Source organism: Taudactylus pleione, unplaced genomic scaffold (assembly GCF_031769625.1).
Source record: "Taudactylus pleione unplaced genomic scaffold, aTauple2 ptg000792l, whole genome shotgun sequence".
Taxonomy (NCBI): Eukaryota; Metazoa; Chordata; class Amphibia; order Anura; family Myobatrachidae; genus Taudactylus; species Taudactylus pleione.
This window is the reverse complement of record NW_028285194.1, coordinates 9,643,843-9,662,823: the sequence shown is the minus strand read 5'-3', so window position 1 is coordinate 9,662,823 and position 18,981 is coordinate 9,643,843. Positions and strand designations below refer to the sequence as shown.

The 18,981-nt window shown below is 44.8% G+C and overlaps 1 protein-coding gene across 2 annotated transcripts in view; it reads right to left on the bottom strand.

Annotated features, from left to right (window-relative positions):
* The window catches only part of ACOT12 (acyl-CoA thioesterase 12), a 76,486-nt gene that overhangs the window by 25,034 nt on the left and 32,471 nt on the right, over nt 1-18,981 (bottom strand). For both annotated transcript variants that reach the window (XM_088457906.1, XM_088457907.1), the window contains exons 9-11: nt 17,456-17,606; nt 6,110-6,165; nt 2,714-2,777 (exon numbers count right to left, since the gene is read on the bottom strand). In XM_088457906.1, the coding sequence (XP_088314032.1) occupies nt 2,714-2,777; nt 6,110-6,165; nt 17,456-17,606 (271 nt within the window). The remainder of the gene's footprint in view (nt 1-2,713; nt 2,778-6,109; nt 6,166-17,455; nt 17,607-18,981) is intronic.

Below are 18,981 nucleotides of genomic sequence, written 5' to 3'. Positions count from 1 at the left end.
GCTTAGCAAGTGTCCCACTGCACGGCCGGCCAAGTTGCTTGTGCAACTAGGAACGCTGGTCTCTGAAGAGATCAGAGACTAAAGACACCTCATGGCTTCAGAGGCCAGCGTTCCCAGTGATGCAGTGCGTGGTTGACGTCACTCCCGTCACCTGCGATGAGAGGAGTCTATGCCAGCTGCTGGATCTAGTCAGATCCAGTCAGCGTCTATGCGAGAGAGCCGATGCCATGGACTGGAGCGTGAAGAGAGGTAAGTACTGTACGAGGGAAGGGGGCCACAGCATAAGGCAGTACTAGGGGCATTACTGAGGGCACAGCATAAGGGGCCAATACTAGGGGCATTACGGGAGACACAACATAAGGGGTACTGCATAAGGTGCTCTAATACAAGGGGCATTGCATAATTGGCACAACTACAGGGGCATTGTATTATAAGCACAACTAAAGGGGCACTGTATAGGTAGACCTATGGGAGCCCCAAGGAAATTTTGATATGGGGTTCCCATACCTCTGGTTATGCCCCTGCTTTATTCAACATAAAAACTGACTGACTGCATTCAATTCTCTTACTATAGAAAAAAGCATAAAAGAGATACATTAAATATCTCTAAATAGCTTACAAATTGTAACACTGCAATTTTGTAACATATATTACTGCTAGCATAAATGGGTTATTTAGAAAATCTAGCTAATAGGAGGACATGTGATCGTTAAATCATTGTAATAAACCATAAAAATACTGGTAGGATATTCATATATAAAAAAATCCACTCTCCTGTAAAAATTATTTAAAAATGTACCAGCACATATAATGTTCATAAACGATATGCCATACAGTCAATGTTCACTGATGCTGGTGCACTTGTTAGAGAGCCCAGAAAATCCCCACTAATCTGGCCCTGGTAGTGCAGTTGCATGACAGCTGTATAGTGCCAATAATGATTCTTTGTAGTACAGGTTGAGTCTCCCATATCCAAAATGCTTGGGACCAGGGGTATTTTGGATAACGGAATATTCCGTATTTTGGAATAATTGCATATCATAATGAAATATCTTGGGAATGGGACCCCAATATACACACAGAATGCATATATGTGTTATATGCACCTTATACACATAGCCTGCAGGTAATTTTATACAATATTTTCAATAATTTTGTGGCTCAAGCAAAGTTTGTGTACATACATGAAATAAATTTATGTTTCATTTACACCCTATACACAAAGCCTGAAGGTAATTTTATACCATATTTTTAATAATTTGTGCCTTAGACAAAGTTTGTGTACATTGAACCATCCAAAATCAAAGGTTTTATTATCTCAGTCATGCCAAAATTATTCCGTAATTCGGAATATTCCGTATTTCGGAATATTTGGATATGGGAGACTCAACCTGTACCAAGTATATCAAAATAAATATAAAGCAATCTTTATTCACACACACTTATTGTGTATAGTTACAGGTTGAGATGTGGAGGCATTAATATCCGATCCCACTGACAACGTTATATAGCATCATGGTAGGGTTAAATAGGATATAAATAATGTTATAAGGTAGCATCTCAGCACCCATATAGTGGCATTTTAAGGCTGCATGCATCCATCATCTCACACCTGGCCATTTTTGCTAGATTAGGTTATAATAAAGAACCATTTTATACAGAACATAGCTCACAGAACAAATGACAGATTATTTCTGTATCACATTGTCTAATTGCTCTTTCTGTAAAAAAATTAAATTAAAAACAAATGAGCATCTGTAAAACAAAATTATAATATTTATGCAAATCTATATGTATTCAGAAGCTTCATGTGCGACAATAGAGCAACTAAGGCCCGTATTCAATTAGACGTGAAAAGCCGAGCCGCAATGTTTTCGCCACCTTCGCGTGTTTTTAGGCTAAACTTTTTTCCCTGCGCGCTCCCACTTATCTCCATATTCAATTCCAAAAGACACAAAAAGGCAAACAGGCGAAATCAGCGAAAAGTGAAACTGGCGAAGTGTCCCTAAGTTTTTTGGGGAAATTAGTCTGTACCCTGAAAAAGCTGCACTAACATTAGAAATCAATATAGAAGTGTCCTAATAGCCCTAATAAAAGTGTTTTGTGTTTTTAAAGTGTCAGAATTGGCTGATATGTGCTTATATACATAAGTGCTGAAAAATTATACAAAGCCATTTCTTTTGGGAAAAATAAGTACCAAGGTAAAGTTTGGGGTACATGAAAATGGGTACTAACATATTTTGAAATCTCTAAAGTGAAGATTTAAAATCTCTTAAAAATACACCTGCTGCAGCCTCGTGCAATCCCAAAAACACCTGTCCCATCCATATAGCCCCCCAAAGTACCACCCCCCCACTATTTACCCATTTTCCATTTCTCAAAATTGACATGTCATTTTTGGGGTGTTCTCAATTATTTTTTTTTTACGTTTCTTTGGACTGATTAGTTATTGGGGGGGGTGTCCAAAGGGTTCTGGACCAAATCCCCACATTTGCACCCTAAAATAGTGATTTTGCACTTCCAATTCGCCTGCCTCTACATAGAGAAAACTTTTCTCCTGTTTTTTTTCCGCTTAGGCGAAAAGTCCTGTAATTGAATACGGAGGTAAAAAGCCCAAATCAGCAAAAACTTTTTTCCAAATGGCACTTTTTGTGGCTAATTGAATACGGCCCTAAATGTCATGCACAAATTGAGACAGGGTCAAACATATCACCTGGTTGCTTTTGTCCCAAGGATGTGAGATTGGCTTTTCTGGTTTATTCAAGAGCATGTACTTTCTAGAAAACATGGTGGGAAAAAAAAAGTTGCAGAATTCTTTAAATCACATGCTAGAAAACACATTAGCTGCTCATTGGTGGCACACACCTGGCTTCCTTTACTAAATGTGTCTCTGAGACCAGAATAACTGGTAATAATATCTGCGAGAGTGTAACTTACCTCAGACATTGCTTTGAAGGAGGCCAATACCGTCATTTTTTTATTTTCTTTTAAATTAAATTAAGAACATCATGCCTCTCAGGTGCTGGCTAGCAACTTTTAGCCTGGGGGGAAAATGCATGCAGGCGGCCCTGGCAGAGGAGTAGCGTGTAGCCGGGGTGCCCAGAGCACGTGCGTGCTACGGCCCCCCCCCCCCCTCAAGTGTTCCAGGGAGGAGGCAGGTCCATAGGGGATTAATGTAAAGTAAAAATAAAGATATGGGGTGCCCCCTGCAGTGGTGCCCATATGCAGTGCCCCCCTGTGCCCCAGGAGAGGACCCCCTTATGCAGACCTCCAGTAGTGCCCCCAGTAGTGATCCCCCCTATGCAGTGCCCCCGGTAGTGTCCCCCCTGTGCAGTGCCCCTTGTGCCCCCAGTAGTAAGCCCCATATACAGTGCCACAGTAGTGGTCCCCCCTGTGCAGTGCCCCCAGTAGTAATCCCCTTATACAGCGCCCCCAGTAGTGGTCCCCCCTGTGCAGTGCCCCCAGTAGTAAGCCCCTTATATAGTGTCCCCAGTAGTGGTACCACCTATGCAGTGCCCCTTATATAGTGCCCCCAGTAGCAGTCCACCGCCCATGCAGTGCCCCCAATAGTGGTAACCCTTATGCAGTGCCCCTTAAATAGTGGCCCCAGTTGTAGTCTCCCCCCTATGTAGTATCCCCAGTATTGCCCTTTGTATAAAGCCCCCAGCAGTGGTCCCCCGATGCAGTTCCCCCAATGGTAGTCTCCTCCCCCCTATGCAGTGCCCCTAGTAGTAGTCCCCCCACTTGCAGTGCCCCCAGTAGTAGTCCCCCCCTTGTAGTGCCACCAGTAGTAGTCCCCCCCCTTGTAGTGCCACCAGTAGTAGCCCCCCCTTCTTGTAGTGCCACCAGTAGTAGCCCCCCCTTCTTGTAGTGCCACCAGTAGTGCCCACTCCACTCCCTCCAGTAGACACAGGTAAAAAAACAAAAACAAACAAAAAAACACTTACCTGAATCCACTCTCCCGCCGCTGCCAATCCGCTCCTCCGTCTGTCCTCCCAGGCCAGCCCGCTCTGCATTATGGGAGAGACGTCATGACGCCTCTCCCATTGCCCACTGCAGGAGCCGGAAGATGGAGTGGCTCTGGCAGTGGGCGCAGCAGCAGTCAGTGAGAATCTGACACACTCTCATTGGCTGCAAATTAAAACACACAGCTGCCGGCGCCGGCGGCTGTGTGTTTGTCAGTCACTGTGTAGCACTGACCAAACTCCGTCCAGTCAGCGCTACACACGCAGTGCAGCTGTGTCACAAAGACACTGCCCGCATGGCGCTGCGGCCCGGTTGGCACATGGCATCCTGCCCCCCGGCCCAGCCTGCCACTGATGCCTCTGACCCAGATTTACTAGCCACTCCGATGTAGGTGGGAACTCAAGCAGGGCAGCACTGCTGCGGCAAATATGGACTCAAGAGCAGTTTTAGTTGGTAGCAGGGAATGTCAGCTCATTTTACAGTTTTAAAACTAAAACAAAGCTACAGTAGTTGCGTTTTAGGAACCTGTGGAGTTGTCTCCAATATACCCATCTGCGCTCAATGCTGCGTAGGGGTGCTTGCAGAATAGGTAATTGGCTCAAGTATAGTGTGCGCGCAAGGTGTGTGTGGGGATTATAGTGTGTGCGCACGCAAGGTGTGTGTGGGGATTATAGTGTCTTATGGAGCATACACACGGTCAGATTTGTCAGATCTGTCAGATGAACGATTGAACGATTTTACCAAAGATTTGAACGATTTCTGACTGCATTAAAATGAATGGAATCGTCCAAATCTGACTGCAAACACATCAGATGTCAGATATCGTTATCTGACCATCGGGAACGCGCATCGTTCAGGCATGTCAGATATGTCAGATTTTCCTTCAGATATGAACGATTTTTTAAATTGTTATCGTTCAGATCTGAAGAAATATCTGACCGTGTGTATGCACCATTAGTTTATGTGTGTTTGGGGGAGGAGTTATACTGTGTAAACGCAGATGGTGGTGGAAGCACATTGTAACCAGTGTAACAGGCAGTATATTGGGATATTTTAGAAGAGTGCAGGAGACTGAAATATATTCTTAATAAGACTTTGATTTAATGACTATATATTTTCACAATATACATTAACAAGCATGTAGATATTTTATTTTTAGTCACTCGATTCTCTTGTTCAGAAAAGATACATTTTTAATAGGGAGTAACGATTTAGGGCCTGATTCAGACCCACTCGCAAGCGGCTGTCCGCTCGCAAGTGGGTCGATGTTGTGCACAGCGCATGCGCACGACTGCGGGAGCTCCGTCGTGCGCATGCGCCAGACGTGACGAGCGAAGGACTTTCCTTCGCTCGTTGTGTCTGATCAAAGGGGGCGTGCTGTCGATGTTGATTGACAGCACGCCCCCTTTGGTGGGCGTGCCGGGGGCGTGCCTCCCAGACGGGGGCGTTCCCAAGGGAACGCCTACCGTCAGAAGCCGGCCCACTGACATCACTAGTGATGTCAGTGGGAGTGATTTTGGCTCTGATAGAGCCAAAATCACTCCGGGCCTTGCGGTTGAAAAACTCAACCGCAGGCTCCGGCTCGCAGTGGCGATGGTCAGGACCATCGCGGCCATCAAACTGCACGCTCGTATAGGCTGTGGGTGGTGACCCACAGCTATACGAGCGTCCAGGAGGGCGCTCCATAATTATGGAGGACGGCCCTCATTCAGAGCGTGCGCTCTGCTCAGAGCGTACGGCTCTGAATGAGGGCCTTAGTCTGGAAGGAAATGATTACAAAAATAATAGTACATTCCGTGAAAGATTGTGGTGTTAACTAAACTACACCTACTTTTTACCAAGTATAAGAAAAGGTAGAAATGAAGTAAAAACCTTTTAGAATACGGAGTAGAAGAAAGAAGGGCATTCCTAAATAAAGTTAAAGCACTTTCCATTGCTTATCCTTGTGTAGAATGTCTCAGATGATGTACAGGTCTATAATGCTGTATTGTCAATGCAAACAGGAGATGTAAAGCAAACGAAAAATATTAGATTGGAAATAATTTACAGTAATGATTCACCCATTGCAAAAACAAAAACGTGAGTTGAATCTCTCTCTCATTATACAAGTGCGCGTATGTAAGAATTAGTTACTGTGATGTACCTTGAGACACGTATTTTTCTGCGTGCAATGGCTCCACGAAATCTTCTGAGGCTGTCCTATAAAATAGAACAACATATTAGACCCAGCTTCCCAGACAGTCACTTTTTTTTATATTTTTTTAGTAATTTACATTTTTTTCATCTAAAGCAAAATACAGCCCCATAAAAAAAAAAAAAAAATTGGGATTGCATAGGGAGTAGGTTTAGGTCAGAGCTAGGCCTCAAGAACATCCTCACTGTCATCAAGTGATGTTGATGATTCAGCACCAAGCTGTGAAGAATTGTAAAGTGCTCAAATACAGAGAGGGGAGCTACTTTTAAAGCAAATTGTAGTTCTAGAAATTCAAACGGCTTCAAAGGGCACAATCTCAGCATGATGGGTCCTCCAGAGTCATTGACCCCCCAATGCTAAGAAAAATAGTGATGGGCCTGTGATGTGGTCCATCATCCTGTGTCCCTCTGCTCTGCTTTGAGCATCTGCATAAACCTGCGCATGTGCAGTAAATACGTGTTTGATCTCGACTATGCATGTTCTGTGATAATAGTGATATCTACCCACTTTGTAGCCGGAATCGGTATGAAATACCGGCGGCCATGCGGTTCGATTCCCAGCAGCGCCTGGCCGACAAAAGCAGAGTTCCCGGCAGCAGAAGCCCGACAGCGCAGGAAATCCCGATCGTCGCTAAGTCTAAACTAACCTAACCTAACCCCCTAACCCTCCTTAGAGGTGCCTAACACTAACCTCCCCCCCAAGTGCCTAACTCTAACCCCCCCCCCCCTTCCCCGCAGCTTAAAGCCAAGTCTCCCCGGGGGGTGCCTAACCCTAAGTCCCCCCCGGGGGTGCCTAACCCTAACCCTCCCTCCCCCTAGCCTAACCCTAACCCTCCCGGGGGGGTGCCTAACTCTAAGTCCCCCCCGAGTGCCCTAAACCTAACCTTCCCCCCCGCGGCTGTCCACTCGCAGCGCCCGGCATCCCTTCTATCGGGATGCCGGGGCCAGTCTCCCGGCGTCGGGGAAATGACAGGCGTCTAGATATAGACCCGGTCATTTATCCCACGCCAGGATAAAGCAGTCGGGAAGCCGGCTGTTGGGATTCCGGTAGCCGGCTTCCCTATTGTATACCTTGTAGCCTAGGGGGTGTAGAGCCTACAGCACTCCATCCCATCACCTGCAGGTCCCATAGTCACTGTATCCCCTGCAGTCCCACCATTACATCAGATACTAGTTGTCAGAATTCTATTTTTTGTAGGAGGGCATCAATATTTACATAATTCCTTGGAACACATATTTAAGACACTTTAGGGGCCTATTTATCAACAAGTTGTAACCAATGCAATGAGTTTTAAAACTCGTTGTGTATGATAAATGGTGCTCCAGCCAATCAGCTCCCAACTGTCATTTTTCAAACAGATGGCAGATTGATAATGGTGCTCCGTCCATCAGCTTCTTAAGGGGCACATCCACTAGCAGACTGTAAAACTACTGCATGATTACGACATTGCACAATACATCGTTAATAGGGGGGTAATGCCACACTTTCCTACTCTCCCAGATCTTCTGGGAAGCTCCTGAATATCTGGTGGTGCTCCGAGCTGCCTGAAGTCTCCCACAGCCCAATTAAAATGGGCGCCACAGATGGCGCAATTAGTGTTGAAATGAGTCATCGAGGCTCCACCTCCCAATTCAAAATGCCGGTAATCACTGCAACGCCAACTTCTATTGTGCCACGCCTTTTCCTCCCACAATGCCAGCCTGGCTGCCCCCTCCCGACAGGGGTAGCACAAAGGTCGGCATGCATGGCTACCATAGGTGCAGCTGCTATTGGGCCTGGAGCCGAGGGGGGGGGCTCATCTTACTTGTCAAAGTTACATGCGTTATATACATTTTTCACCATTGGGTGGTACATAGGGGCAGGGACATAGGGAGGGCTGTTCCGGTGGAGTGTGAGCTCCGGGCACTGAACTGGTAAGAGGGCGCTGTCTGTGGCTGAAGCCCGGCTCTGGCAGCTGTTTAATAGCCGACAGACAGCCAGGTTTAGGCTCCAGGTAGTGTCCCTGGAGCGGTGCAGACATCGTATGAAGACACACAAAGCTGTCTTGTGTCTCATGACCCTGTGAGGGAACCACACTGCCGGAGTTTGTAGAAGAGCAGAAGATGGGAAAGAGACACCCCCACCCTAATGCTAAATTACACCCAATTTTTTTCGTAAGTTGTGTACTTTGGCGAAATCATTGAATATGATAGAAAGCTATTTTTTCTCAGGAAAGTAATGTCCCACGTAAATTGGGAGTACGTTAAAATAGGTGTAAGAATATTTTTGTGTCGTAAAAACCCAATTTTAAAAACAATTAAAAAAAACGCCTGCTGTGACCGCGTACTATGTTTAAAACACTTGACGCATCCATACTGCCCCCAGAAAAATCAGACCCCCCCCCAAAAAAAAAAAAATTTTTTTTTTTTCACCCAAAATTAGCGTGGTTTTTTTTTGCCAAAGTACACAACTTACAAAAATTTGGAGGGTAATTTATCATTAGGGGGGGTGTCCAAAGGGTTCTGAAAGAAATCCCCACATTTTAGCCACAAATAAGGATTTTGCATTTTTTCTCTCTCCTGGGGCCATATTCAATTTGGCTGCGAAAACCCGTTATTTGTTACAATTTATCGCCGATGACGTCATTTTTGCCTGTTTTCATTATCCCTGTATTCAATTTCAAAGACTTTTCGCCGGTGCAAAAAGTCTTTGTAAAAAAACGGGGATAACTTTCCACAACAATAGGTGGCGAAAAAAAGTGCAAAATTGGGGTTTAGGGGTGCAGGCTTTAAAAAAAAAAAAAAAAAAAAAAATCGGGACACCCCAAAAACAATTTGAATTTTGGGGTTAAAAAAAAAATAAAAAAATTGGGGAACAAAGTTTTAAACTACAGTAGTGCAATTGCAGGGGGGGTTCCCAAGTATGCGGCAGGTGTTTTAAAGAATGTGGGTGGTAGCGGCAGGTGCATTTTTGAAGAATTTTCAAAAAGCACTTTTTTCCCCCAAAAAAGTGCTACTCTTCATCACTCCTTCACAGGCGCAAAAAAAGCACCTGCTGCGAGTATTTAAAAACTTCCCTTCCGCAGGCTAAAACTGGGGTACCCATAGTGGATGATTTCCCAAAAATTCCCCTATTTTTTTTTTTTTTTCTTTTTTTTTTTTTTTTTTTTAGATACTTGCCTTTCTGCAGGGCCCCGTTTTCGCCGACTCCAAATTGAATGCGGGGATATGCCCGATACTTTATCCCTGCAAAACCTCCGATGTGGAGCGAGAAGTCCAGCACGGACTTTTCGCTCCCTAATTGAATACTGCCCCTGGTCTGGAATGGAGAAAAACTTTTCTCCAGTTTTTTTACTTGTGTGTGCCGTTTTCGCAGTTTTTTTCTGGTAAATTTCGTCTTAGACGAAAAACATCAGTTTTCGCCAATGTCGAAATAAAACGTCCATTTTCGCCGCTAGTTGAATATGGCCCTTTGTTGGGACATAGCATAAAAAAAAAATTGTCAAAACATTATAAATGAGGCAGTGGGGAACATTATACATAAAGTTTATACTGTACATAGGGGCCCATTTATCATTGAATATTTGAGGTAAAATCCCTAAACACACATGTTTTCGGGGGTTTACCTCAAGTATTAAGTATCCCCCGGATGTATTAAGGAGGGACAGCAGCAGGTATCTCAGATATCGCAGCAGGTATCTGAAGATAGCGTTAGCCGCTGTAGCCTATGGTTACTTACCGCATATCAGCCGGCGGAGGGATCTGCTGTAACCCTCCACCGGCAATGGGAGCCGCTCATGTGCAGTCCGCATGTGCCGGTTAATACAACCGGCCGTTATGATCGCATTTTGCAATACGATCATGGGCGGTACTGACATGCCCTGAACGCATTGCAAAAGCAATCATTAATAAATGGGCCCCACAGAGTGCTACAATACATATATGCATTATTATCAGATACAGGTGTGTTCTCTTACATCCTTGCCGATCGCGCCGCAAACAGGCGTACGCATCGCGCCATGAGATTACCCGCAGCTGCATATGCTACTGTACGCTATGGTGTGCACTGCGATCACATCACGCAATCCTATTAAGTCGTGGGTGCGAATGCACGACTTGCCACATACGCCGCAAAGTGGACAAATCTGTACATGGAGACACACCTCTCCCTTCTATGTTATTCTCCAAATTGTACAGCATGAAAGCAGGTTTAAAGCACACTTTATGGTATTGTACAATTAACCAGTATTTTGGAACAGTGTGTCAATACTGGGAGGATGCCTCGTGGAAGTGAGGGCACACCTCTGAGAGACCACTTCTCGGACCCAGGCATCTGTTTGATGCCAATAATCCGCAAACTGAAGAAGTCTGCCTCCCACCCTGGGATCCCACAGGGGAGGACCGCCCCATCAGGCCGAGCGTTTGTCGTCCGGTTTAGAAGCTGGACGCCTTGCCGGGCCAGAAATCTTAGTTAGGCGCCTTGTTGTCTTGCTAGTCGGCATAGAGGAAGACTGTTTCCTTGCTCGTTCCTGAGGACGGAAGAAACGAAAAGAAACCTGCCTCGACTTTATAGCTGCCGTAGATGGCAGACCTGCTGATTTTGGAGCCGCCAGAGTAGCTAATATTTTATCCAACTCTGTTCCAAAAAGTACCTTTCTATAGAAAGGTAAGACTTCCAGCGCCTTCTTTGATCCTGTATCAGCTTTCCAGGATCTTAACCAAAGGGCCCTGCGTGTCTTTATTGAAGCTGCTGATGCTTTAGAAGCTAAAATTCCAGCATCTACAGCAGCTTCTCCCAGATAGGAAGCTGCTTCCCGTATGTAGGAGATATACATCTGTTCTCTGGTAGCATCTGGTAGAAAGTTGTTCCAATGCCCCCATCCATTCTTCAACAGCTTTGGCTAGCCTGGCTCCAGCCATAGCTGGACGAGTAACAGCTCCAGATGATGAAAATATTGCCTTAAGGACATGCTTCAATTTTTCTATCTGTGGAATCTTTCAGAGAAGATGCTGACGGAAGAGGCAATTTAGCATTTCTGATTAAATGTGTTACATGAGCATCCATAGTAGGAGGCACCTCCCGCTTAGTACAAACAGAAGCTGGAAAAGCATACAACGTTTTTCTTTTATTCACATAAAATTGTTTGTCCACATTACACCCCATGCCTCATCCATAAGCTCAGATATAGGAAACTCCGTTTCGCCCACTGTTCGGTGCTGATTAAACATGGGAGCCTTCTTACTATGAGCTGGTTCATCATCCTGAATATCTAGGACTGATTTAACCGCCCTCACCAAAGGAGGAACATCCAATGTGGACAGATGGTCCTCCTTCCCTGAGCTAGACCCTGGAGAGGAACCAGCACATCATCAGATTCCTCTGATGATATGTCTGAATCCATATGTTAAGCAGACGGATAAAAAGCTAACTTGTGCTTAAGCGCCTTAGTAACTACCGGTTTGCTTTCAACATTAGATGGTATCATATTCTGACTAAACCAGGAAGGATGCATAGGAGGCGCAAACATAGCATGCTGTGGACACCCCATCCAAGGAGGCATCGTGGGAGCAGCCATACGATCCACAAACTGTTTCATTACCAGGGACAAAGAGGATACCCAATATCACTCTTGTCCAGAGACAGGTAAACTGCACTGTGTCAGGACTGTGATTATTTCACTACATAAAGATAAACTACATTTGCCAAAGTTCCATTGTGGTCTTTGGAGGAGCTATCCTTATTGCTGGCATTCTCCACATACAGGGGATAGAGAGTTAAAATTTTCATCTGTTTCAAAAGGTGTTGTCAGGTTGTGGGATTTCTGATTGCTTATTACTTCAAACCTGATTCCATTTGGGTCACATGTTCTGAACTTCCTATGGAACACAGCCCTCTAGTATAAAGCCTGTTACTAACTGTGTCTCAGTGTCTGTGCAACATTGCTTTCAGGTCTTTCTTGGACTCCTGCCAGATCCCTGTTGTGCCTGTGGTTTGCTGTGGACTTTGCTATATCTCTGCCAGTGTTCCGGTTAAACTTCTGATACTGGTTACCAGCCGCACTACAGAGCTCAGCATTGCCATTGCCTAAGTATTGTTATTCTGCTCCATTGCTGTGGTTCCATCCCCTGCTGTATTATGTACTCTGCCTGTTGTCTTCTACTTCCGTGGACATTGGAGTTACCTTTGCTACAGTTGTCAACTGCACAGTTACCGTTACCGTCGCCGGACGCTTAGTGCATCGCGGGGTTCAACCCCACTCCGGATCCCAGTTACACCGCAGGGCTCAACCCTGCTCCGGCCCCTCACTACATTGTGGGGCTCAACGCCGCTCTGGATCCTCGTCACGCCACAGGGCTCAACCCTGCTCCGGACCTACCGTGCATCACAGGGCTCAATCCTGTCCTGGATCTTCACTACATCACAGGGCTCAATCCTGCTCCGGATCTTCACTACATTGCAGGGCTCAACCCTGCTCCGGATTTTCATCACGCTACAGGGCTCAACCCTAGTAAGGTCCGCTATGCCATCCTGAGGTCTTAGCCTCATATTGGACTCGGGGTTCCCTACCACATTAGTTCTTGTGTATCAGAGACTTTATTTACATATAGGGGTTTACTCCTATATTGATTACTGCATATCTGAACTTCTGTGTTGTTGAGACTTTATGTGAAACGTTGCTATAATATTTTGCCTGTGAATAAATTCTATTTACTTTTATTCCGTGCTACTGAGATTTCATGAAAAGGTCATTCCTAAAACCACCTAATTTTATATTGCCAAGTAGGCCTGACTCCTTCCAGGAGTCTCAAGTGTCGGCAGCCTTGACACACTGGTGAGGTGGCTCTTTATAACAGACAACACACAAACCATCCTTTACATCCTGAGGGGACATATAGGCCATACATGATTTATATGAAACCAGTACAAGTTTCCTTTTACCTTTGACATGTTCGGTAAAAGTAGTACATGCAATGCTATGTGACAGCCTTCACAAAATCTTAAATGAATGCGAAGTACTCAAAAGAAAAACCTCCACCCCAAGAGGATGGAGAGAAAAAAAAAAAAAAAAACAGTGATAGTTATAATTGACAGACAGAAAATGAAAGAGTCAATACAGCAGCTAGCAAACAGTCACATACAATGCATATATATCTAATACAATGACAATGGACTCTAAGTCAACTACACAAACAACAGGAATGGTAGGCTATAGAGCCCTATATACCTTAGCCAAGGGAGAGGTATACAAGGAGACTGACCCAAACCCTCCTGAAACCAACAGCTACATCAGTGCACGGATAGTGGACCGTGAGCGTCTCATATACACGTTGAGGATAGGCGGAAAAAAGCTGGATACTAATCCAACTGCCGCTCAGAGAAAATGCTGGGAGCCATAAAGCACATTACAGCAAGTATTTATTTTTATTTACTTAAGAAATGGAAAAAAACTTTGTTTTAGCAATTTATTTAGAACAAGAATTACAACACTTAATGGCTACATTTAAATATAGGACATGGCTTTCAACAAAACAGCTTAAGAGGACATTAGGGAAATTAGCAGCAACAGATGTGTAGCTTACCTAATATATAAGATGGGGGGCACATGAAATTAGGCAAATGGGTATTGTGAAAAAACAAATATATAGATACTGTATAAACAAACCTGTATGTACTATTCGCCAACCAGTGTAAATTGGTAATACAATACAATTATCTGACAATGTAGGGAGAAACATGGGAACTGATATAAAACATGATTTTTACAAATGTCTAGTTTTCTGTATTTTTATACTTTTACCCTAACACTCTAGACCAGTGGTCTCCAACGTTAATTGAGGGGTGAGCTACTTTAGAAACATTAAACCTCCTGAAGAGCTACTAAAGTTGTAGAAATAAAAAAAAATCTGGCTAATACCTTCAATTGTTCAGTTAATTTAATAGAATTGAAAAAAAAAAAATGCATTTCATTATTACAGTGATATTGTTGTAGTTTGTAAATAAAAAGCACAGGCACATTTCACTGTTAATTACTGTCTCCAAGGAGGTATTACAGGAGCAAAAGATATAGGCCGGGCAGCTGTGTGATTTTCCGGCAGGGTGGTAGTCACTCTCTCCGCCGTAGACGCCGTGGGTGGAACAATGGTTAAGTGATTTCTGTAAAGGCTGCGGCAATCACCTGACATGTTTCCCTGTGGCTCCACCCATGGCTTCGATGCCACGGGGGAGCATACATCAGAGGTTACTTCCTCCTAGTTGACTCGGCAGTACTGCAGCTAGGTGAGCTACCAAAATTAAGACCACAAGCTACTGGTGGCTCACGAGCTTGGAGACCACTGCTCTAGGCCATGTCGAGTCCCCATTTGACCTCCGGCAATACAAGGCCCCTTATTAAATGAACAAAAAATAGACACTCCCCACTTGAGTTACTTGTTGAGCAAGCTTCATTTTATACATTGGAGCGTTACTTGCGTCAAAGTTCATGGACCAAATAAAGAGTCAGTTAATAGCGTACAGAACAGCACATCAAAGGCATATGAAATAGGTGTATAAGGAGTCCTCATCTTGGTGAAAAACATTGTATATACACACACTTCAATATTTCAAAAGTCGAGAGTGTCAGACCTCACCATGTGGATCCGGTCATAAGCCCAACAGTCGTGATGCTGGTGCCAGAATCCCGGCACGGGATCCTGTCGGTATGTACTGGGCTTAGGCGGAGGGTTAGGCACTAAGGAGGGGAAGAGCTTAGGTTTAGGCACTAACAGGGTTAGGTAGTGAGGAGAGAGGATGAGGGGAAGGGGGAGAGTTAGGATACAGACAGACAACTGGCGGTATTTTAACCCTGTCGGGATACCGGCATGGAGATTCTGACCGCTGGGACGAGCACCGGCATCCAGTACCCAACCCCTGACCATGTATACAAGTTTGGTCAAGGGTGTAAGATCAATTTTATGATAGGGGGGGGGGGCAATAGTTCTGACTCCCCAGTCTTCATGCAAATACGCCCCCCTGGCAACCGTGTACAGTTAGGGGCTGTGCTTTATAGCAATAGGCTGCACAGCCCCTGCACTGCACGTTACACCTCCTCTGTGCAGCCTATTGCTTTAAAGCACAGTCCCTGACCATTCGTAGCCGCCGCACCTTTCAAATTTTTTTCTGGGGGCGGAGATGATCCGCCCACTTGCCCTTCTCATTCCGACGCCCATGGGTGTGGTATTTATATACACACATACATATAAAAGGTCACTAAATAGCCAATCAAAAATGAACACTGGGTTTGAATAAGTGTTCATACTTGTCTGCTCACGAGTTGCAGAAGACATGTGCAAGTCACATTCTAAAGAGAAGATGTACCAAGTCTTGGGAGGGCATATTTATCAATTTATCGGGTTTTAAACCCATTAATGCAATTCCTTATCACCGCTATATGTGGCAATAATGTAGCAAAATTCACATCCAGGGAAAGGGGCTCCAAAGTGACCCCGTCCCTGCGATGTTCTAGAAGTGAAGTTACCACGTTAACGGTCACTTTACTTCTATATTAGAACCCTGTAACGCTACGGCTCATGCATGGTCCGATCGCCACGCATGTGCACCGGCCATTACAGACGAGGGTTACTGAGACATCCACTACCGGTAATTATTGCAGATGGCTCCAGCTGCTGTGGCCAAACGCCCGAATTCTTTGCATTCTGGAGCTTGGTAAATCTTGCAGAATTGCAGTCCCCATATACATTTATGGGTGCTGCGGCTGCTGTTGGAAATGGAGGGGACGCAGCAGATATGTTACACTCGGGTGATACTTAATATTTGCAGGTATCCCCCAAAGGCGGGTGCTTTGTTGGGATATGCCGCATATACTAAATGATAAAGACAGAGAGAGACAGCAACCAATCAGCTTTTGTCAATGCAAAGCATGTGCTAGATAAATGACAGATTGATTGGTTGCTTTGGGCAACTTCTCCACTTTTTCTCTCTCTCTCTCTCTCTCTCTCTCTCTCTCCAGCACTTGATACATCTCCTCATGAAGCAGGATCATCTATGAAAACACAATTGGCACTGAAGAAATGCACTGAGCAGGCTTTTACAGTGGTTGGCTGATAGGCGATTACCTGCACTAGTACTCAGTGCTGGAGGTTAGTGGTAACACCTGAGAGAGGTTGTGTCAACTCTCTCATGACGCTGAGCCAAACTGTGTTCTGTTGAGGAGTCTGATTGTGAAGGCCAGCTATCAGTGGCCAAGTGTTTGGAAGCAGGCAAGTCATGTTTAGGACTGCTGGTACTTACAAACCCACACCATAAACCACATTGCTGTGTGTCACAAGTGGTTTATGTACGGAGATCAGTCTATGGCCCCTTTATTGCAATAGTAAAATACACAGGCCTGCAGTCACAGCAACTTGAAATGTTGCTCCATCCAGTCTCTATCAATGTGCGACACCCCAGCCCTAAACCTCTATGTGCGGTGATTGATAGTTCATCAACTTTCTGCTACCACACTACCAAATCACAGCAGAGCAATCTTCTTAGAGAGCACTAGTCTGCAAAAGGAAAGGTGCAGCACCTTGGGGGCAGCTAGAACTCTCCCCAGACATCAATAGGTAACAAGGGAAAGTTAACAGTGTTATGGTGGAAAGGTGCAAGAGAATTTCATTTTGGCAGACACTATCAGATAACTGACACCCTCTGTTACCCACATCTTGCCTAGTGCCCCATCAGGTTTTAATCCGGCTCTGCATGCAAGCCATATTCATAAACAATCAGGGCATTCCACTGTATTTATACATGACCCTGACCATGCTGGGGTGTTATGTCCTTGTTTAAGGCATGTGAGAAACGGCTGCTTTCATAATGCTTTGTGTACCTAATTCACCTATGTTCCCATTTGTATGCCCACTACTCATATTTATTATACAGGAATATATGGGATAACGCAGAGTCCTGTGGGCCCCCAAAATCTCTATCATCATCAAATGATTTTTATTGCCTATACTTCCAAAAATCAATGAGATGACTCTATTATGCTGGCACTACAATAACTCTGCATATATAATGGCGCATCCAAGGGATAAAGCCAAGAGGAGACTGGTTCTGCATTAGAACATTCTATTTTCACATGGATTTATGCTGCCAACTTGCCATAGGATATTGAATGTATCTGAATATCTGTGATGACAGCATATTGGTCTCATCCTTGCACCTTTGATAGAGTTTACCTTAGTTTACATCGGGATAATTAAGCAGAGTGTAGACACAGGATACAGAGATATGTTATTTAGCTTCGCAGGAAGCAGATATTTTCCCTGTTGATCTCACCTTTGTGGAGGCTTTGACCCTGGGGAACACTATGTACTCATTGCTGGCATCAAGGGCTTGGTAAATCAGGAAAGCGCTGTTAATGTGTCGCGACTTACACTCTGTCCACTCCCCACAGTTATAGGCTTCCACGCGGACTCCCACCTCTACACTGTAATAGGCACAATTTGTATTAGTAATTATACATATTTATCTTACTTTATAAGCCAAATAAACATGGTTACCCAATGTAATATATTTCCAGGGACAGCCCAAGATCTTTAAAACATTTGTCCCCAAAATGTTTGATCCCCATTTATCAATATTATTCACGCAATAAAATACATTTTTCCTGCATATTTAGATCAGTTGCGACCATTTATGTTCAAAAATACTGAATAGGCTGAGGAGAGAATTCATAAACAACTTTGAATAAATACAGGCAAGAGCTCAGTTATACGGTATACATGAGGCTTCCGGTTTCTCAGATAAGTCATTTTGCTGTTACTATTTACAAAATATTGTAAACTACATTAAAACTTTAAAATGACTCCCTTCTCCAAACTGGCATTCACTTCTTCATTAAATGGTTTAGCAGGGCTCCACCTGGGCACACACCATACAACGGCGTGACAAGGCAACTAATGTAACCAGGGGCGTCTTTAGAGAGGAGGGGGCCCATGTGCATCCCCCGTCACGGGCCCCCTCCTCTCACCCCGGCGGCCGACTGACGCGGGTGGCCGGCCACCGCAGAATCAGTAGACTGAGTGTGACCAGAGTCTACTGCCCAGATCACCGGGGAAATGGCGCTGCCACCACTTTCCCGGTGAATTCCTCACAGAGCATGACGTCGGAAAAATGGCCACCATGGCCATTTTCCAGCATTTTCAGCAGCACTGAGACCCTAGAGGTGGGACTAGAGAGGTAAGTTTTAGATAATATGGGTGCAGGGTGTACGGTGCGCCCCCCCACTGGACCCAGGGGCCCGTGTGCACCACACACCCTGCACCCATTATAGATACACCCCTGAATGTAAACGCACCCTACACTATGATTCGGCATGTCACATGCTGCATGTAACTACACCACGTCGTTCATTGCATAGTCACATTTGATGTGCAGCTCAGCAGATAGGATGATGCGATTAATGACCACAGGGAAAGACGGATCAGGCATACACACTATACAATGTGCGGGATGTATAAGTATCCAAGTTATTTTTTTGCGGGCTCAAACTTGCACCATGTCGCACATTTGGAAGGTGCAAGTTTGTCCCAAAACTCGCAAATGTAATAGGATGCGGGTTTAACGGTCCCTGTTTGACTTGCATGAGAGTTAAACTGTGGGTAAACTCGCACCTTGTAATACGACTTTTATTACAAAAGCTGCGAGTTACACAGAAGCATGCACAGGGGAGGTGAGCCTCCATCTCTCTCTCAGACAATAAGCGGTTCCCACCATTGAAGTCAATGGTGTGAACTGCTAGGTTACTAAAAGTGCATTACCACCATTGAAGGCCTGCCAATGCATTTCTATCGGAAATGCAG